Source organism: Pan paniscus, chromosome 4 (assembly GCF_029289425.2).
Source record: "Pan paniscus chromosome 4, NHGRI_mPanPan1-v2.0_pri, whole genome shotgun sequence".
NCBI classification, from domain to species: Eukaryota; Metazoa; Chordata; class Mammalia; order Primates; family Hominidae; genus Pan; species Pan paniscus.
In genome coordinates this window covers 14044403-14067189 of record NC_073253.2, presented here as the reverse complement: position 1 = coordinate 14067189, position 22787 = coordinate 14044403, and the positions used below count along the sequence as shown (strand labels likewise).

Here is a 22787-nt window from a genome sequence, read left to right as displayed (position 1 = left end):
CACTCCAGCCTGGGTGACAGAGCAAAACTCCGGCTCAAAAAAAAAAAAAAAAAAAAAAAAAAGTGGAGTTCCCAAATAGGAATTTCTCATAAAATGCTTATGTGGTTATTTTATGTCTTCTGCCTTTCAAGTCTCCAGCACTTCCTTGTCTTCCTCTGTCTCCACCGAAGGCCTTATTTCATTTTTTTTTTTTGAGAAGATAGACGCATTCATCTCCACCACCATGTGCGTTAACCTGGGTGCCTGTTCTCATGCAGCTGCTTTCTCTCCAGGTTCGCTGTCCAAAGCCAACACCCCCACTGACCCCAGGATTTCCTCTCTGGAAGCAACATCCATTTTCACTTTCTACTGAATCCTTTTCATCAACACACAACCATGCTGAGATTGCTTCTACCCAGCGAACCCTACCGTGATTGTCCTGGTTTCCTTCCCACTCCATGCTCCCTTCAAAACCCCTCAAAAGCACAGTTTCTCTCCACCTTGTTTTTCTTCAACTCACTTCATTCAGGCTCTCTGCTAACTTTGTATTGCTGCCATAACAAATTGCCATAAATTTAGAAGCTTGAACCACACAAATGTGTTCTTTTTGTAGTTCTGTCCATCAGAAGTCTGATGTGGGTCTCACGGGATTGTAATCAGGTGTCCGCAGGGCTGTGTTTCTTCCCAGAGACTGAGTTCTGTTTCCCGCTCTTCCAAGTTGTTGGCAGAATTCCTTTCCTCCTGGTTGAATGACCCAGGTCCCCATTGTCTTAGGTCAGCTCAGGGCTGTTCCAGCCTCTGAAGGCTACCACGTTCCTTGATCCTGACTCCTTCCCTCATCTTCAAAGCCAGCAGTGGTGGGTCAGGTGCCTTTCGTGCTTTGAATCTCCCCTCCTTCTTCTGTCTCGTGTCTCTGACCCACTCTTCTACCTATCTCTTCTGCTTTTAAGGACTCATGAGATTAGGTTGAGTCCACTTTATTATCCAACATAATTCCCTCTTCTCAAGGTCCTTAACATTAATGACATCTGCAAAGTCCCATTAGCTGTGGAAGGTAAGATGTTTACAGATTGCAGGTTGCAGAGATTAGAACATATTTTTGGGGGACCATTGTTTTGTCATACTTTCCGCATCACTCTGATAAAACAGCTCTCCTGAAAGTCACCCAGACCTCTTGCTAAATCCAGTGTTTTTTCCTGAATCTCGTCTTTCTTGAGCAATCAGCTGCATGGGAGCAGTTGATCATTCTCTCCTTTTTGATACACTTTCATCACATGGCTTCCAGGACACCACACTCACCTGGTTCCTCCCAGTGGTCTGGTTGTCCTTTTGTACCTGTTTCTACTCGTTCCTCTTCATCTTTCTGACCTTTAAACATAGAACTGCCAGGCTCATCTCTTCTCCACCTCTACTCATTCTTTAGGTGATCTCACATGGCTTCAAAAACCCCAAACTCTGCCTCAAACCAGGGCTTCTCTCCCGAACTCCAGACACACATACGTATTTGCCTATGTGACGTGTCTGTTGGTTGCTTACAGTATATTTAACCTTAGCGTGTTTGATCAGCCTCACAAAAGTGCCCTCCTGTTGTTGTCTTCATTTGAGCAAGTGGCCATTCCATTTTATCAGAATGATGGGGGGAAGTGTGATAGTAAGTATAATGGCCCCCAAAAGATGTCCATGTCTGAACCCCTGAAGCCTGTGAATACATCACCTCCAAATGGGCAATCCAACACTCCCTGGAGTAACCCTGAAGCCCTTCCTTCTCTCTCACCTCATTATCCAATAATCTACCTTCAATTTGGTCAGCAGTGCTTTCAGGTTCCTTCTAGAATGTGACCATTTTCACCCCTTTGCCTTACTGGTATGGCTCCGATGACTGGAGGAACAGCAGGGTCCTTTGCCTTGTGCCGATTAGATAAACACTACGGACACACGTGGAGTCGTTTCATGGGGTGGAAAGTTAAATAGGCAAGAAAGAAGGAAAAAGCTCCCCAGTACAGAGACAGAGGGAGGGGTGCTCTGAGCAGAGAGAGAAAAACCACGTAAATAGGGGAAAACAGTAGGTTATATTAGGAGGCTGGAGGAGGCGTTGTCTGATTTACATAGGGCTTAGGGTTTTGGTTTGACCAGGTGTGTCATTCATGTAGCCCTCGAAAAAACTGGCCCTCCAACCCCAGCCTTTTAATATGTAAATGCAGATCGCAATGATGTCCTGCACACATGGAGTTATCTGGAGGCAGCCATGATGCTTGGCGCACGTGGTGACAAGGAGAAGAGGGTGGGAATTGCCCTGTTGGATGGACCCAGTTTCTAATCACCAGCATTTGCATATCAAAGCTTGCCGGCCTGGCTCTTTAAGACGCTTTTCTGTTAGAAAAGAAATGTTTCCGGAGCCACTTTCATTAAAAGAAACAAACCTTACCGAGGACTCCTTTTACCCTCTTTATCTGCCTACAGTTATTTCTATATCATTACTACTATTTTTTTTTTTTTTTTTGAGAAGAAGTCTCACTCTGTCGCCCAGGCTGGGTCACAGTGGTGCGATCTCCGCTCACCGCAACCTCCCAGGTTCAAGTGATTCTCCTGCCTCAGCCTCCTGAGTAGCTGGGACTACAGGTGCGTGCCACCATGCCTGGATAATTTTTGTATTTTTAGTAGATACGGGGTTTCACCATGTTGGCCAGGGTGTTCTTGAACTCTTGACCTCAGGTGATCTGCCCTCCTCAGCCTCCCAAAGTGCTGGGATTACAGGAATCATTACTACTCTTATCCTGACCTGCATCCTTCTGACAATGTTTTAACTGGCTTCCCTGCCTCTGTTGTTGTCCCCGTACAGTCTGTTCTCAGTTCAGACACCAGAATGTAAGTCAGATCCTTTGCCCCAAAACTTCTCCCATGGTTCCTTCTCATGCAAAGTAAAAGCCAACGTCCTCACGTGGGCCTGTGAGGCCTGGTACAATCTGGCCTCTGCTACTTCTCTGTTTCTCTATCCTCATTCAGCTCAGGCCACCTGCTCCTTGCACAGCTGTGGCGCAGCCCTGCCGCAGGGCCCTTGCCCTCGTTATACACTTGGCCTGGCACCCTCTTCCTTCAATAGTGGCATAGCTTGCTTCCTTCTTCCTTTAGTCCCCTGCTAGAGAGTCACCTCAGAGGGTCTCCCAACCTCCCGCAATCTCCAAATCTCATAACCCTCTTATCCTTGGTGCATGGGCTTCATGTGATTTGTTTGCTAGAATTGTTCTGTCACATAACAGATGCTAAATAAATAGTTCTTGAATAAATGAAAGAAATGATTATTTCCAAAATTGCATCTTAATGGTGAAAAATTTACATGGTACAGAAGAACATGAAGTAGCATGTGTGGGAGGGAAAACTTTTCTATTTTTAAAAATGATCAACAGTTTATTTTCTATCCCTCTGAAAACTGTGGATGCTTAGATATTAAAATCCTTTTTCAGTTTCACATATAGGTATCATAGTTTACAGTCTTTTCTGCAATTTGATTCTTCCACTGTGTTCATTGTCTTGTATTTTTTTATATTAAAAAACTGAGAACTTTAAAAGCAAAATAAGTATTTTTAAGTATGTAAGTAAAGGGATTCTGAAGTTTGTCTGTTTACCCTAAATGCCCATTTGTTTATTTTTCTTTAACCAACTTGATTATGTGGGAAGTGAGTTATTAATTTTCGATAGTAACTGAGATTCCACTGCAAGATTTGCTTCCCTTTTGCAAGAGAAAACTCCTCATTGAAATTAGTACTTTTAAAAAGTCAAATGCTGGAGGCACTGACATGTTGTCAGCCCTTCACTGACTGACCTGTGAATTTAACAGCTGTGGCAGCTCCCTGGATTCTGGGAAGCTCAATGCCATGTGGACAGAGTTGCAGACATTTCAGATGATAAAATAGCTATTATAATATGATAACATACAGCACTTGTCTCCAAAACTCGTAGTATTTTTAATGAAGACTAGAATTGTCCTGACTACTGCTGTCACTTAAGCAGAAGGCAGAGGAAATTGAGGGCTGATGGAGGCATCTTATCTGCTTGATAAGAAATGTGCACAGGACTTGTACCTTTCTCTGACATTCCCACAGCTTCTGTGAGTTTTGCCTGAGTGCTGACTGCTCAGCTCTGCCCCTAGCAGCTGTGTAGTGTTGGACAAGACACCTAACCTCCCTCATTCCCTTGTTTGGGAATCATTGTGTGGACTAGAGGCAACGTAAGTACCCAGCACAGGGCGTGACACAGCAAATGTTTGTTATTATTATTATTATTCTTGCTATCACTGTTGCTTGTCAAAATTGCTGATAACACTTTTTTTTTTTTTTTTTTTTTTTTTGGGAAGGAGTCTCACTCACTCTGTTGCCCAGGCTGGAGTGCAGTGGCGTGATCTCGGCTCACTGCAACCTCTGCCTCCCAGGTTAAAGCGGTTCTCCTGCCTCAGCCTCCTGAGTAGCTTGGATTATAGGCATGTGCCGCCACATCCAGCTAATTTTTGTATTTTTAGTAGAGATGGAATTTTGCCATGTTGGCCAGGCTGGTCTTGAACTCCTGACCTCGTGATCCATCCGCCTCGGCCTCCCAAAGTGCTGAGATTACAGGCATGAACCACTGTGCTTGGCCTATGATAACACATTCTTTTTTTTTTTGGATAACACATTCTTTAGCAACCTTGTCTTTGGTTTCTCCTTAAACATGCCCTATAATCAAAGAGTCTGTAACTAAACCAAGTTCTCAAGGAAGAAATGTACTCTGCTGATGCACGTACCATTGTTTCTTAGGAAACTTTTCAGCAGTTTAGAACCAATAGGAGTTGAAACCATTTCTGGTTTACCTGTGACAAAATGCACTGACAGTGCTATGAATAGTTACGATGAATGCTGGTGATAGATTTGGTTAGTTCGAGTGCTAATGAGCCCTGGGGTCATGGGGTTGGTTGCTTTTCATTTGGCATCAGGGTCACATTCTGCATCTCTAATTCCTGTAGCTGTTGGGACAGGAGGGACCAGATAAGAATGAATGGCTGGATCAGCGCAAGCCATTTATTCAACCAGTGTTCATATAGTACAAGGTGCCAGGGGTTAGGCAAGTAGTTGAGGGTACAAGTGTGAACCAAACCTAGCTCCTGACCGCAGAGAGTTTATCGCAGTTTAACTGAAGGTTATAAAACTAAAATGGAGTTGACCACAAGCAACTAAAACACATAAAGTTCAAACACTGTTCATGAATGGAAACGGTTTTGAAAGTAGCCAATAGATAGACTAGAAAGGAAAGCAGAGAAGGGAGGCAAGAAGGGAGATACACTCACATGTAGAATTCTCTAGACACACAGGGAGATGCTGTGACAGATCCATGCTTGTCACCGAAAGGCAGTTTGGGCACCAGTGTAGCAGTGGATCTGAAGCCCCACCTAGCTGAGCCAGGGAGAAGTCTCCAGGCATGCCCACCTGCTTTTCATGTAAATAGGATTGATCTGTTTGAAGCAACTTGCTACTTGTTCAGTTTAAATATAAACCCAGTGGTCTCAGTTGTAACAAGGGTCTGCATAACATAGCAGCCGAGTGATCAGAGTTGATGGAGATGTAGTCCCTTTTTTGTGTTTGGTATTTTATTTAATCTTTTTTTTCAGTTTTTAATTTTTAAGTTCAGGGGTACACGTGCAGGTTTGTTACACAGGTAAACTTGTGTCATAGAGGTTTGTTGTATAGTTTATTTCATTGCCCAGGTATCAAGCCTAGTGCCCATTAGTTATTTTTCTTTCCCGGATAGAGTGGGCTTGTCCCAGAGCTGGGAAGTGAGAAGACTTGGCTTGTCTCAGCTGTCCTGCCGTAGTCCTGAGAAAAGTCACTCAATTTCTGTGGCCTTTTTCCTTATCTCTATACAGTGGGGGAAAGGAACAGTAGCTTCCTTCCAGGGTTCTCTGGGGATGAAACGAGATGATGCATGTGGAGCACACTGTGGTGTCTGTTGTTGTTACAGACTCTGCTTTGGAAGGGATGGCAAAAATGCAACAGGAGAAATAATACCTTGGGTTAAAAGGCAGAGTAAAAGTGAGAGCAGGCATTCTCCTGATTTCATGCCCAGATCTTTTCCTCTGTATCCAGACTCTGCATACATTAAGGGCTGAGTCATTTACTTGCCTTTATAGCACTCGTTTCCAGTAACATTGAGAACCTGGAACCACCCCCAGCTGGTGCACTCAGTGTTCATTTCCACTGCTCAGGCTGGATAGTCACTTCATTTCCTTGGAAGTCTTTTTCAAGTCCGGATGAATGCTTTATAGTTTGGCCATAAGAAAACCCTACATGGCACCACTTTATAATTTGTCTCCTTTGGTAACACCAGGTGGTGCTGGCAAACAAGTAATTCATCTGCAAGTTATCAGGTGAAAAATTTTCCTTTGCAGGCATTCTTGTATTCTCTCACCAAATCTTTTATTTGTTAATCTCATATAGTAAGATGCAATTGAAAGCATGTGCAAGGTTAGTAGATACTCACAGAAATAGATTCAAGGTGTGATTATTTAGCAGTGTGTGTTTTAAATCCCAACTACATCAAATGGCCAACTCTTAGATTCAAAAGGGGATTAATCTATCTGAAAGGATCCCGATCTGTTTCACAGAATATATACATTTTAGATGGGGGTAGATTTCTGCGAAAATGTTGCCAAATACATTTTGGAAATGCAATGTATTATTTTTATACCTGGAGATTCTCTCTGCATATTATGATAAGAAAGCCTGAAAAATTCAGCAGTAAAGAAACCTGTTTAACCTTTTAAGGAGTTTTTAAACTTAGTTGATCATAGACTACCCCCTCCTTTTCCTCAACATATGTTAACATTGATAAGGATAAGTGTGTTTTAGGATGTTGTATTCGAAATGTTAGGTAGGGACAATGGCCTTTTGTTTTTTAATCTTGTGTGCGTTTCATGCCTCTGTGATGTCTCAGAAGTATTTCCAGGTGACTGAGGGCTGGTTCTAGTGATGTTTCTACCCATGCAGATGTTACATCACGCTGGCTCAAGCTCTGGGAATGAGCATGGGGGGAGCCCCTGCCGGACCTGCAGGCACAGGCAAAACAGAAACCACTAAAGACATGGGACGATGCCTCGGGAAATACGTCGTGGTTTTCAATTGTTCAGACCAGATGGATTTCCGAGGACTTGGACGGATTTTTAAGGGTATGGGTTATATTTTTTAATCTGGTGAGAAATTGCAGCCAAGGTGGAATATTTTGCTAAAATTTGTTTTCAACAATTGGCCACATTTTAGAATCTTTTTCAACTTTGTAAAATTTTTTGGAAAATCTTCAATCTTGCCAGGTTGTGTGGACCAAATGTTACTTCCTCCTGACTTTTTTTGATATTCCTTTATCTTGGGTGTTTACAGGTGAAGTGCCAAATTCTGAGCTGTTTTGGGTCACTTGATGCATAGATCTATTTGTTGCACTTTACTTTTGAATGAACTTACATCTGGCTCATTTTAGCAGCTACATAATATCCTTTTTCTTGGTTTTCTAAAATTATATACTAATTGGATTTTCCATTTAATTTCCTTTCGAAGGACTGGCACAGTCTGGATCCTGGGGTTGTTTTGATGAATTTAACCGTATTGATCTACCAGTTCTCTCGGTTGCAGCCCAGCAAATTTCCATTATTCTGACATGTAAAAAGGAGCACAAAAAGTCTTTTATCTTTACTGATGGAGATAATGTGACTATGAACCCTGAATTTGGGCTTTTCTTAACCATGGTAAGGAGCTGCTAGAAAAGCTACTGAATTTCAGCCTTCTTATCACAATTTTCATGCATCTCCCTGGTCATATGTCATCTGTTTTCCTGAATGGAAATTGGGATTGTAACTTTACCTCCTTTTGAAAACCTTTTGGTGTTAAGCAAAGATCATATGAATAGCTCATGACTTAGCCTGTCCAGGTAAAACGAGATTGAGATATGTAAATGAGTTCCCTGGTTGTCATTCCAGATTTGTTGTGTGTACATAATGAATCTTTTAATATGATGCTGATGTGTGCTTGATTGCATCATTCATCCTTGGGCTTTATTTTATGTTTAGAATCCTGGCTATGCCGGACGGCAGGAACTCCCTGAAAACTTGAAGATTAATTTCCGCTCAGTGGCCATGATGGTGCCTGACCGTCAGATTATCATAAGGGTGAAGTTGGCTAGTTGTGGCTTCATTGACAATGTTGTTTTGGCCAGGAAGTTTTTCACGCTCTACAAACTGTGTGAGGAGCAGCTTTCTAAGCAGGTGTGTCATCCTGGAGGTCTTATGCACTTAGGCATGTTTCATTTTTCTATTCAGCAGAATGTTCTCATTTTGAGAAATTCTAGACTGGGCTTGTTGACAAAGGATTTTATTGACACTGAGTAGAAAGGTGTATTACTACAAAAATAATTTTATATGCATAGTTTTTTTAAGAAGTACATTTAAATAAATTAATATTTACAGCATAGAAATGAAGTGAATATTATCTGCACTGGATTAAGAGCCAGAGACTTATGGATATTAACATTGGCTGTTTATACCACTTATAGATTCATTGTTATATGTGTTATGTATTTTCATGATTTGTAGGAACCTCCCAATGATTTATTCTTCTTCATTCTAAGCTCACTTGAGTATTTGACCAAGGTTTACTAACTGTCTTGTTTATATGTTGCAGCCTTCTTGCTAGTTTCCTCGATTGTTTAGGGTAGCAGGTTCAGGCATCATGAGGTTTCATAGTTAAAAGTCATGGAATTAAACATATACTTCTGCATTAGTTATCTATTGCTGCATAACAGTCATTTAACAATCATACCACAAACTTTGTGTCTTGTAACAACGTACATTTATTACTACATGGTGTCTGTGGGTCAGGAGTTAGCTGAAATGAGTCCTGTGGTTTGTGTCTAACAAGGCTACAATCAAAGTATTGGCTGGGGCTGTGGTTTCATCTGATGCTCATATGGGGACAATCTACTTCTGAGCTCACTCAGGTTGTTAGCAGAATTCTGTTAGTTGAGGGTGTAAGACTGAGGGCTTCGATTTCTTGCTGGCTATTTTCTGGAGGCCACCTTTAGTTCCTACAGGCTGTGCATAGTTCCTTGCTATATGGGTTTCCCCAACATGACCACTTACTTTCTCAAAGTCAGCAAGGAAAGTGGTTTCAGCCAAATGAGTCCTACAGTCTAATCTAATGTGACCACATAATCACACACACATAATCACATACAACCTGTTGTCTCTGCTGTATTCTATTAGTTAGAAGAAGCAAATCACAGGTCCTGCCTAGTCTCAAGGTGATATCATATAAGGACATGACCACCAGGAGGTGGGCATCATGCCACAATTTTTTAGTACATATCAGTAAAAATTACTAGAAATATATGCTAAATAATGACACAGTGCAATAAACATGAGACTATAACATGAATAACACTTCCTAACATATATAATCTTTGTTCCATCTTATCACTTAGGCTTTAATTTCAAACTTCTTTGAATCTTTATTACTTTTTATACCCACAGGTTCAACCTAATTACATTCCTACTAAAAAGTTCTTTTCCTATGAGTGTTCAGACACACACAGACTCTTCTGGCTCTGGCCATTGAGCCTTTCTGGTTAGTCTGACCCTAACATTTTGTCTCCAACATTCTTGGTTTCTTCTGCTTGTTGGAGCCCTCACTCACTCATTCTTATTGTATTAGTCTGTTCTCATGCTGCTAATAAAGACATACCTGAGATGGGTAATTTATAAAGGAAAGAGGTTTAATTGAATCACACTTCAGCGTGGCTGGGAAGGCCTCAGGAAACTTACAATCATGGTGGAAGGGGAAGCAAACACGTCCTTTTCATGTGGTGGCAGGAAGGAGAAGTGCTGAGTGAAGAGGGGGAAAAGCCCCTTATAAAACCATCAGATCTCATGAGAACTCACTATCATGAGAGCAACATGAGGGTAACCGCCCCTATGATTAAATTACCTTCCACTGGGATCCTCCAGTGACATGTGGGGATTATGGAACTACAGTTTGGGATGAGATTTGGATGGGAACACAGCTAAATCATATCATTTTGCCCCTGGCCCCTTCAAGATCTCATGTCCTCACAATTCATAATACAGTCGTGCCCTTCCAACAGTCCCCCAAAGTCTTAACTAATTCCAGCATTAACTCAAAAGTCTAAGTCCAAAGTCTCATCTAAGACAAGGCAAGTCCCCTCTGCCTATGAGCCTGTAAAATCAAAAGCAAGTTAGTTACTCCCTAGATACAATGGGGGTACAGGCATTGGGTAAATACACCTGTTCCAAATGGGAGAAATTGGCCAAAACAAAGAGGCTACAGGCCCCATGCAAGTCCAAAATTCAATAAGGCAGTAATTAAACCTTAAATTTCCAAAATGATCTACTTTGATTCCATGTCTCACATCCAGACCTGCTGATGCAAGAGGTGGGCTCCTAAAGCCTTGGGCAGCTCCACCCCTGTGGCTTTTCAGGGTACAGCCACGCTCCTGGCTGCTTTCATGGCCTGATGTTGAGTATCTGTGGCTTTTCTAGGTGCACAGTACAAGCTGTCAGTGGATCTACCATTCTGGCATCTGAAGGATGGTGGTCCTTTTCTCACAGCTCCATTAGGCAGTGTCTCAGTGGGGACTCTGTGTGGGGGCTCCAATCCCACATTTCCCTTCTGCACTGCTCTAGCAGAGGTTCTCCATGAGGGCTCCACCCACGCAGGTAACTTCTGCCTGGACATCTTGGTGTTTCCATACATCCTCTGAAATCTAGGTGGAAATTCCCAAACCTCAATTCTTGTCTTCTGCACACCTGCAGGCCCAGCACCATGTGGAAACTCTCAGAGCTTGGGGCTTGCACCCTTTGAAGCAATGGGCTGAGCTATATGCTGGCTCTTTTTAGCCTCAGCTGGAGTGGCTGGGATGCAGGGCACCAAGTCCCATGCCTACACACAGCAGGGGGACCCTGGACCTGGCCCAGGAAACCATTTTTCCTCTTAGGCCTTTGGGCCTGTGATGGGGATGGGCTGCCATGAAAGTCTCTAACATGCTCTGGAGACATTTTCTCCATTGTCTTGGTGATTAACATTCAAATCCTCATTACTTATGCAAATTTATGCAGCTGGCTTAATTTCTCCTCAGAAAATGGGGTTTTCCTTTCCATTGCATCATTGGGCACAAATTTTCAAAACTTTTATGCTCTGCTTCCTCTTGAAAGCTTTGCCACTTAGAAATTTCTTCCACCAGATACCCTAAATTATTTCTCTCAAGTTCAAAGTTTCACAGATGTCTGGGACAGGGGCAAAATGCTGCCAGTCTCTTTGTATAGCAACAGTGACCTTCACTCCAGTTCCCAACAAGTTCCCCATCTTTATCTGAGACCACCTCAGCCGGAAATCACTGTCCATATAACTCTCAGTGTTTTGCTCAAAGCCATTCAACAAGTCTCTGGGAAGTTGCAAACGTTTTCATGTCTTCTTGTCTTCTGAGCCCTCTAAGTCTCTAGGAAGTTCCAAACTTTCCCACATTTTACTGTCTTCTTCTGAGCCATCCAAACTGTTCCAACCTCTGCCTGTTACCCAGTTCCAAAGTTGCTTCCACATTTTCAGGTATCTTTATAGTAGCACCCCACTCTATGTGGCACCAATTTACTAGTCTGTTCTCCTGTTGCTAATAAAGACATACCAGAGACTGGGTAATTTATAAAGGAAAGAGGTTTAATTGAATCACACTTCAGCATGGCTGGGAAGGCCTCAGGAAGCTTACAATTATGGCAGAAGGGGAAGCAACACATTCTTCTTCATGTGGTGTTAGGAAGGAGAAGTGCTGAGTGAAGAGGGGGAAAAGCCCCTTATAAAACCATCAGATCTTATGAGAACTCACTTACTATTATGAGAACAGCATGAGGCAGCGACCCCCATGATTCAATTACCTCCACCTGGTCCCTCCCATGACACATGGGGATTATGGGGACTACAATTCAGGATGAGATTTGGGTGGGGACACAGCCAAACCATATCACTTATCTTTCAAATAAATATTTTTTCCATGCTGTTTCTTGAATGGAGAAAACTTCCCACATCACTGGCTCCTGCTCTTATCTTCACTACCACTTCACTACTTCCCTCACTCCTACCACCCATGTTCACAAGATCATTGTGAAATGTAATACATCAATGTGTGCAAAATAGTTGGACTCATACTGATGTCTTGGTGAACATTCTGTGACTTTCCCTTCATGCCCACAGATTTAACTGCATCCAACTCTGATAGGAAGTTTCCCATGATTAATTTTACTCACCAACACTTTTAAGTCATTGTTACTTTTATACAAGTTTATTCACATTTCTATTTTATTATCTTTATTAGAATTTAAATTCCCTGAAGGTGGAAACTCAATTTGAATATTTTTTATGTGCTCCATCTTCCAAATGACCAGTCTTAAGTGAGGCATACTGCTCCCAATTACCTTAGCAGAAAACTGTAGTTTTTTCCTATACATTTTTTTTATTGTGGTAAAAGCATATAAAATTAAATTTACTGTCTTAACCATTTTTAGTGTACAATTCAATAATGTTGAGTATATTCACAATGTTGTGAAATAGATCTCTGTAACTTTTTCATCTTGAAAAACTGAAACTCTGTGCCCACTAAACAACAACTTCTCTTTTTCTCTTCCCTTAGCTCCTGGTAACCATCATTCTACTTTCTGTTTCTATGAATTTGACTACTGCCAATAGTTCATATAAATGAAATCATATAATATTTGATTTTTTGTGACTGCCATATTTTACTTAGCATAATGTCCTCAAGGTTCATTCATGTTTTAGCATGTGACAGGATGTCCTTTCTTTTTATGGCTAAATAATATTCTGTTATATGTATATACCACATTTTGTTTATCCTTTCGTCTGTCAATGGACATTTGGGTTGCTTCCACCTCTTGGCTATCATGAATGGTGCTGCTATGAACATGGATATGCTGATATCTCTTTGAGACCATGCTTTTATTATTTATTTATTTATTTATTTATTTATTTATTTTTTGCGAGACAGAGTCTTGCTCTGTTTCCCAGGCTGGAGTGCAAGTGCTATCTCGGCTCACTGCAACCTCTGCTTCCTGGGTTTAAGTGATTCTCATGCCTCAGCCTCCTGAGTAGCTGGGATCACAGGTGCACACCACCACACTTGATTAATTTTTGTAATTTTTTGGTAGAGATGGGGTTTCATCATGTTGGCCAGGCTGGTCTCGAACTCCTGGCCTTAAGTGATCTGCCCCACTTGGTCTTCCAAAATGCTGGGATTATGGGTGTAAGCCATTGTGCCTGGAACATTCTTTCAATTCTTTTGGCTATATACCCAGAATTGGGAGTGCTGGATCATATCATTCCGTTTTTAATTTTTTGAGGAACCACCTTACTGTTTTTCACAATAATTGGACAATTAAATTTTGATTATTCACTTTATATATGCTGAAATTTGACATAATTGAGCTTTTGTAAATATTTAGTAAGGGAATGACAAAGCTGGGGGCTTAGCTTTCTAATTTGTCCTTATCCTTCCTCCTTCAGGTAATCCTGAAGCGCGGGTGCTTTTTTTCTCCCCGATTCTCCTGTCTTCTTACTTATCACGAAAAAGGCACATATATCTCTATGTATATGACAGTCATGAGTGCAGTCCTAGTTTAATTCTGGTTCTGAATTTTAACTGTAGAGATATGAGCAAATTTCCTTATGTATGATTGATTAAGAATAAGCTCAAAGGGATGTCTGTATTCCAAGAAGAAATTTATTCCTTTTTCCCTGCCAAGCTGTAGCAGCTAGTTCTGATCTAAGGGCTTAAGCTAATGATGGCACATGGGAGGACTCTTTGGGATATTCCCTATTTGCTCAAAAAGTATATCTATATAGAAATATTTTACCCCATTGTGTGTGTGCATTTTCTGAAGGAAAATCAGCATTTATTCATTATTGTGAATATAATTTCTGTCAGATTCATATGGCTTCTGCAAGTATTTTAATGTTGAAAATAAGCCCAATGTATCTCACATTCTCTAGGTTCATTATGACTTTGGCCTGCGTAACATTCTGTCAGTTCTTCGGACCTTGGGAGCAGCAAAAAGAGCCAATCCAATGGATACAGAGTCCACGATTGTCATGCGTGTACTACGGGACATGAATCTTTCTAAACTGGTAAGACTCACAGATGGAAGTGTTCCATCTACTTGGATATCAGTTAAACTAACTGCCCATACATGAGACTTCAAAATATTTATTTAAAATGCTCATTTAAAATGCCTAATTGTCAGATAAAGTGCTGGAGAGCATCACTTTAAATTATACTTTTTCAGACATTTTTTTGGGTAATGATTCCTATCCACTCCAAAATGTGCCTATTCCAATAGAATTGCAGTGGATTTAAAAAAATACACATGTTAAGATGCCAAATACCTTGAATCATTTTTGTGTTTTAGAACTCAAATCTCACCTTTGGAGTCTGGTAGAGCCTGGTAGGAAATAATGTGTAAATTCTACAAGTGTGTGATAGTTTCACACTATTATTTCACAATAGAGACTGATAATCAATGCCCACTATCTGTGGATCTACGTAAAGGGTGACAAAATGATAGATTTTTATTTTAAATTAAAAGTATACACCAAATTCCAATTCACAAACCTGCTATTAATTTCAAATTTAAAAATTCTTTTAAGTTTAAATTAAAAATTGTAGACTATATGGTATCCCCCAAAACTGACTAATTTATGGAAAGATTGTCACATAGACAGTATTGTCTTCCTTCCATTTCTTTCCTTTCTCCCTGTTCTTTTCCTCTTTATTTTATTTTTTTTAATTTATGGGAAAGATGAGGAAAATATTTCTTAACTTCAATAAAGGTGATATGTTATTTGTTAGTGGTTACATTGCAATAACCCGGACTGTGTTGGGCATTTCCAGTTTATCTGCATATTGCTATGTTTATACCAGAATAATTGGTCTGATTTCCCATTTTCTTTTTTAGATTGATGAGGATGAACCCTTGTTTTTGAGTTTGATTGAAGATCTCTTTCCAAATATTCTTCTGGACAAGGCAGGTTACCCTGAACTGGAAGCAGCAATTAGTAGACAGGTAATATGCTTCACAGGGCATCGAGGGCTGGTGTCTGTTTCATCTGAATTTAATGGGAATAAAGTGGGGCTGCTGTGGCTCCAACCTATGCACTCTGAGCAGCAAAAATAACAACAGTGAGGCTAACACTGCTGTCTTAAGGGAGGCCAATGCACACCACGAGTCAAACTCCCCTTGCCCTGGGTCTCCTACCATTGCACAGCCAAATGTCCAGCTAGTCATGTGCGAGTAGCCCTGTTATTGGTGGAAACCATTCCATAGCAGATGCAGAAATGAAATGTGATTGGTCAGCAGAGGGTGGATGGGGCTCATCTGGCTGCCTCTCTGGAGCTTGGCTTAGCTTGTTTCTGCCCTGGTGTTTGCTGTGTCGCCTGCCTCTGCGTGTTATTTGCAGTGATCTCATGTGGCTTCTCTTTCCTCAGTACTTGTGGCTTCTTGCTCAGACTCTGGGGGTGGGATACGGTGGGTAGGGTGGGGGAACCCACCACACTATGTATATCATGATGTCTCTGGACTTCCCATGGTACTTGGTGCAGCTTTAACTTTTTATAGTCTTCCTAGGAATGAAAATTAATTACGTAAACCTTATGCCTCAATTTCTTTTTCTATGAAGAAGAGTTTGGAAAAAAATGTTTTATAGAAGTGGTGATTAGCTCATATTTATAAATTGCACTTCAATTCCTTGAAAATATTTGTAATAAAAATCAAATGTGGCCAGGTGTGGTGGCTCATGCCTGTAATCCCTGCACTCTGGGAGGCCAAGGTGAGTGGATCGCTTGAGCCCAGGAGTTTGAGACCAGCCTAGGCAACATGGTGAAACCCTGTCTCTACCAAAAATCCAAAAAATTAGTTGGGCATGGTGGCATGTGCCTATAGTCCCATCTACTCTGGATGCTGAGGTGGGAGGGTCACTTGAGCCTGGGAGGCTGAGGCTGCAGTGAGCAGTGATTGCACCACTGCACTCCAGCCTGAGTGCCAGAGGGACACTCTGTCTCAAAAACAAACAAACAAATGAAAAAGAAAAAAAAAAGGAAATCAAAATGTATCAGTACTTAGTTTATATTTTGCTTTAAAAATTTAGTATATAAATGTCTGAATTTTCTGATGAGGTAAGAGTGATAATTTGTCTGCAAGTGGTTTCTTCATCTTTTGGCTAATTTTAACACTACCTAAAAGCTAAGTATTGGGCCAGGGGTGGTGACTCATGCCAATAGTCCCAGTGCTTTGATAGGCCAACGTTGGGGGATAGGCTACTTGAGGCTAGCCTGAGCAACATAGCGAGACCTTGTCTCTACAAATAAATTAAAAAATTAGCCTGGTGCAGTGGTGCATGTCTATAGTCCCAACTACTCACGCAGCTGAGGCAGGAGGATCACCTGAGCCTGGGACTTTGAGGCTGCAGTGAGCTGTGATCATGCCACTGCACTCCAACATGGGGAGACAGAAATGAGACTCTATCTCTAAAAAAAATATAAAAATATAAAAAAGCTAAGCATTAAGTAATTGATATGATGACTTACGTCAGTAATTTGTAGCATATAAAAATCTGAAGAGCAAATCATAGCATAAAGTGATACATGATTATTATAAAAAATTATTTAAGTAAAATTGAAATCATTACGTACTGTGAGTTCAAGCATAGCATGACGATTAAGTGCATAGACCATGGATTTGAACTTCTTGGTCTTAAATCTGCATTCCATAGTTTCACAAGCTGATCATCTTGGGCAAATTGCTCAGTCACTCTGCTTCAATTTCCTTATCTGTAAAAGGAAGATGTTAATAGCATCCCTTCCATCATGTTATTATAAAGATTTCCATCATGTTATTATAAAGATTGATCTTAGAATAATATTTGGCACAGAGTAACTTCCATACATGCATTGATAGATAGAAACTCTGCAGTGGACATATAAAGACAGCTTGAAATTTATATGGAGTTTCAATCAACATAGTATGCTATCCATTTTTCTAGTTATAAGTATCACCTTTTAAATTAAACATTTAAAATACATTTTGCTGTTTGAGTCTTTATTTTTAAGTTGCTCCTCAGAGGTTCATTCAATAGAATATTTATATAAATGTTTTCAGTTCCCAAAGATAAATGCAGATATTTCTTATTAGTTTGGGATAACATCTTCATTACATTCAGCTAGATTTTTATCTATGTAAATATGTATTTTTCATGCAATATATTTTTTATTATGGTAAAAATACAACATAAAATTTACATTTTAATCATTTTTAAGAAGAATTAAGCACACTTACATTGTTGAGCAACTGTTATCACCACCATCCATCTTCAGAACCTTTTTTATCATCCCAAATTGAAACTCTGTACTCATTAAACAGTAAATCCTCCTCCTTCCTCCCTATGTCTGTGTATTTTTTTGTGGCACAATGGTAAATTGAGATTGTCATTGACGTGTTTCTTTTTTTTTTTTTTTTTTTTTGAGATGGAGTCTTGCTCTGTTGCCCAGGCTGGAGTGCAGTGGTGCGATCTCGGCTTACTGCAACCTCTGCCTCCCAGGTTCAAGCAATTCTCCTGCCTCAGCCTCCCAAGTAGCTGGGACTACAGGTGCCCACCACTGTGCCTGGCTAATTTTTATATTTTTTTAGTAGAGACGGGGTTTCACCATGTTGGCCTGGCTGGTCTTGAACTCCTGACCTTGTGATCTGCCTGCCTCGGCCTCCCAAATTGTTGGGATTACAGGCGTGAGCCACCGTGTCCGGCCGTCATTGTTGTGTTTGAATGTGGGGATTCTTTTATGTTTTCAGGTTGAAGAAGCTGGTTTAATCAACCATCCTCCTTGGAAACTGAAGGTCATCCAGCTATTCGAAACGCAGAGGGTGCGACATGGGATGATGACTCTGGGGCCCAGTGGGGCTGGGAAGACCACCTGCATACACACCTTGATGAGAGCCATGACAGGTACAGGGCAGCCAAGGTCAATGCCTGGGGTGGCCCATTTAAATAGTGGTGACCCATTTGAATGCCCAAGAGGGATACACAGGCAGATACAATAATATATTTTTATAGGAGGAAATACTGCTTTATTAATTATTGGGAACATTTTAGAGATAACATATTATATTAATGAACCAGAGAGAAAAGAAAAACATTTTTAGGTGACTTTATGCACTGCACTGTATGTTTTACATATGTTATGTAATTTGATTTTCACAATGATCTTGAGAGGTGGTTATTATTATCCCCATTTTGTATAAAAATCAAGGCTCAAATTCAAAAATGCCCAAGGTCACAAAGATGGTAAGTGATGGGACTCAGAGTTAAGGTCAGGGCGCGCTTAATAAAGCCCAGTTTTCCCAACATACCATGCCATTTCCCAGTAAAAACAAAACACAACACACTGTCTCCCAATAAATAGAAAATAATTCCACACCCAACTCTTATGTTCTATATGCCGAAGTCATCCCAATCCCAATCATAAATTACCTTCCCATTTGGAATCAGATTTATTTTGGTGAAGTTAAATAAATGCATTTCATTTCCAGATGTCCCTAAGCCTTACATCTAAAGTCATCTAAGGATAATGGACATTACCACATTCATGATTATTCTTGTATTCTCTGGTTCTGATCAGACATGGATGACTCTCTTTCTAAAAATATTGGCATCCTGTAGACATTCCAAAATGTCACAGAACCTTGGCGGTTGGAATGCAAAATATATAGCAGTGCATTGAGGTTCTAGGAGCTGACTGAAAGCCCATCCAGCAAAGAGGTACCTGGGTGGGCTTTCAGGCAGTTCCCGGAACCTCAGTGCACTGCTACTGATGCAACACCGGTACGTTGTTGGTGGTTGCTGAGGATTGCCAGTATTTACTGTGGGACCCTGCAGGTGTTGGATTTGGTCTTTGTTTCCTCAGTTATTGGAGGAAGTGAATTCTGTCTATCAGGACTCTACCAGGCAGTCCTCAGACTGAGATAAAGTGTGTTCTCAGCTAACATCTACCTCTACCAAAATGGACCACTCCAACCTGCAGGACTTATCACGTGGTTTTTCATGTATGCTGTTAAGATTCTGTTTTGGGATTTTTATGTTTCTTAAATGATTGTGTTCTTCCTCTCAAATTTTTCTCAATAATATTTTTGTTGCAGTGATGAAGCTGCCTTCTGTTAACAATAAACTTTAAATGCACACGGTACGATGACTCGAACAAAATGAGTACTAAATATTAAACAACATAGATACATTATGTATGGTATATCTAAATGATGTAATCTGTATGGCATCACTGATTCTGGAGAAGTTCCTTGCAAAGAAGAATTAATCATTAGACTGTTTGCTGTTTATGAACTTGGTTTTGATTTTAGTAGTAGAGGAAACATTAATCTTACTTAAAGAACCATTGTTTCTCACTGAAAATGTTAATAATCCAAAAGGTTGAGAAGATAATTTAACTTCTGCTGACGACGTGGAGGGCTGATGCATATTATTTGTCCCCTGATTCAGCATATATCTCATCAAGTGTCTTTAATATTGCATACTTTGAAGATCTGTCAGGTTCTGTATTAGAAGCAGGACATAGACATAGACAGAGATAATTATAACTCAACAGGGAATTGCCATAAGGAAGGTTTGGACAAGTATCCCATGAGTAGAGGCCAAGGTGATGAGAAAATCCTCTAAGGAATTATAGAAAGGCATACAGACCAGGTGCTACTTCATCCGAGGCTTGAGGGCTGAGTCCCAGATTGATAAAAAATGTTTTTAGCAGAAAAAAGAGTCTGTGTCAGTAGGAGGGACTGGAGAGAACATGATATACGCAAGGAAGTGCTTTGGCACTTCCACCATGCCCGGCTAATTTTTGTATTTTCAGCAGAGACGGGGTTTCACCGTGTTGGCCAGGCTGATCTCGAACTCCTGACCTCATGATCTGCCCGCCTTGGCCCCCCAAAGTGCTGGGATTACAGGCGTGAGCCACCGCGCCCTGCCCATTTTTATAATTTTATACTTTAAACCTTATTGTTCACTCTTCTGCTCATTAACCACAGTCCCTTATGCACAGAATCCCAGCCCATTGAAGAGTCGGCTTAGGGTGTGAAAGATTTGAATACGTTTCTTGAATACATTTCTTGGTCACAAAAGAAAGTCCTTGATTCATGCAAAATTCATTTAGCTTATCGTTTTCAAGGTGAGCAAGAAAACATATCACAAATCAAAGCTGATAATGCAGTGAATGAGGCATCTTCTAGGTGATATTTCAGGCAGAAGATTTAATCTAGTGTAGCTTAAACCAAAGATTTTTTTTGAGCCATGAAATTTAGAGAGCTTCCAGATTATATTAGTACCTTCATAAATTCCAGCATGGTATCTTTTTTCACCCCTAAACAATATGCAATTTTCTCTAAAGAAGATAAAAAAGTGCTTTAGTCAATAAAGTATAATGAAGCTAATTATGATAACTTAGAATGCAGTAAGACATATTTTCAATGTAGTTCTGCAGTTTTCATATTTTGAGCACCTGCTGACAGTATACCACACATTAGTGCAATGTTGCTTAATGATGGTTCACTTCCCATCTGAGATGTCTAAAATTTGGATTTACTTGGTATAGATTGTGGAAAACCACATCGGGAAATGAGGATGAATCCCAAAGCGATTACTGCCCCACAGATGTTTGGTCGGCTGGACGTTGCCACAAATGACTGGACTGATGGGATATTTTCTACGCTTTGGAGGAAAACATTAAGAGCAAAGAAAGGTAGAAGATAAATTACAAGGATTATTTTTGATATATACTTCTAGATAGAATCCTTGGAGGCTATACAGAATTAGTAGAACAACTGTATTTGCTGTATAATATCTTAGCCAAGACTAAGAAGTCATAAATCAGTATGATATTTGTGAAAGTTGAAATAATGGAATTATTGATTACAGTATTTAAAATGCTCCCTTTTAGGAAATAATATTTTCTAAAAAATATGTCTGTATCCCTGTGATATTTTAGAATAAAATAGATGGAAAAAGCTGTTAAGGAAAGTTGATAGTATTGAATAAAGTGATTTTACCATAACTATTTTCACTGAATATTTTACCAGTGTTGCTCTCATTTAAGTACAGCCTATTTTTAAAGAATTGATTTCTCTATAAAGTCACAGAGAAAATGGGTTATTTGGGAGAGAAAATTGTATATAGCAAAAATGAAGTCTACATTGAACTAATAAATTATTCTGTGTAGATGGACATTGGTGTTCAGTTGTTTAAACAAACTCATTAAGGGCTAGCGGTTCAGTCTGAATAGTCCCTCACTTATGGACTTTGTAAATTGAACCCAATGTTCTCAGAATATAAATTCGGTGGGAAGAGGTGACATCAGCTTTCTTCTCATTTGATTTCCTCACTCCTGAGTGAGCAGGCAAAGGCAGAGTGAATACAATTGCAGAGAGAAAGAAGCAGGAGGAGGAGGAGATATTTGGGCTTCCTGGGTTTACCCTTTGGGCAACAGTGTCCTTCTGAAAAATGTTTAAAGTAGTACCATTGACGTTCGCATTTAATAACACTAATATAAATTGTCGAAAGAGAAATGAAAATGCTTCATTTAAAAAAGTGCTCATATTAGAAATTGTTTTTGTTCTACTGGAAATAAATTGAATTTTATTCCTGATTTGTTCCACTAATCCACTGTAAACACAGACCCAGTGACCAAATGTGACTTAAAAGAACAAGAGCTCAGAGGTTTTTTTTTTTCCCCCTTTCCACATTAAAAAAAGGCAACATATGCTTTTTCTTTCAAAGTGACTCTGGTGATTAGATCACCATTTTACTTGAATTGCTAGTTGAATGCACTTGATTAGGATTTTCAAAGCATTTTATTTTAAATAGACTATCCCACGGTTGTTGCATAGCAAAGAAAATTTAGAACCACAAGACAGGTCATGGTGTTGGTGAGTAAGAGAAGGTAGTAGTTGAGAAATTAAGAGGAATGCTATTATTAAATCAAATACCTAAATTTACAATGACATTCTTGTTGAGCAATCTGCTGATGTTTGTCATTTTCTCTACCTCCAAGTATCTCCTTGTATGACTGCCGTCAAGTTTTTTGCCCAGTGTTCCTCTGAAATTGCTGTATCAAGGACACCCCTGACCTCCAGCTTGTCAAATACAAATTGCCAGTTCTCAGTCTGGTACTGCCCTGAGGAGCATTCGGCACAGTTGATCACCTGCCTTCTTGAAACCCTTCCTTCTCTGGGCTGCAGGGATTCCTCATCCTGCTAGCTCTTTTTCCACTTCTGCTTCCTTGAGAAGTCTGGAAGAAAGGGGAGCAAACACAGGAGACCATGCCAGAAGCCTAAGGGTTACAGAGCCTCTGTCTTCAGCCCTCTTCTCTCTCCACACTTATCTAGAAGAAACTTACCCAGTCCCACAGCTTTAAATCCCATCTCTGAACTGGTGACTTTCACATTTTAATCTCCAGCCCTGACCTCTCTCCTGAATTCCCAACTCAGCAACTCTACGAGGATCTCTGTTGGATGCCTTCGACTTAGGTGCAAACCAGAATGGGTTCCATAGCTCTGTCTTTCCCACTGCCCTCATATACCTCTCCCCTTCCTCCTCTTTTTGCCCTTCAGGTTCAACTTCTTACTGTTCCTGGAACGTGATCACCTTAGTTTGGGATGCTAGAGACTGGGTGGCTTA

General features: G+C 40.4%; 1 protein-coding gene across 1 annotated transcript in view; it reads left to right on the top strand.

The window, feature by feature from the left end:
- The window catches only part of DNAH5 (dynein axonemal heavy chain 5), a 332345-nt gene that overhangs the window by 179338 nt on the left and 130220 nt on the right, over nucleotides 1–22787 (top strand). Inside the window, exons 36-42 of the mRNA XM_008975442.5 lie at nucleotides 6990–7168; nucleotides 7551–7738; nucleotides 8060–8254; nucleotides 14055–14189; nucleotides 15017–15124; nucleotides 17903–18056; nucleotides 20707–20853. Of these exons, the coding sequence (XP_008973690.3) occupies nucleotides 6990–7168; nucleotides 7551–7738; nucleotides 8060–8254; nucleotides 14055–14189; nucleotides 15017–15124; nucleotides 17903–18056; nucleotides 20707–20853 (1106 nt within the window). The remainder of the gene's footprint in view (nucleotides 1–6989; nucleotides 7169–7550; nucleotides 7739–8059; nucleotides 8255–14054; nucleotides 14190–15016; nucleotides 15125–17902; nucleotides 18057–20706; nucleotides 20854–22787) is intronic.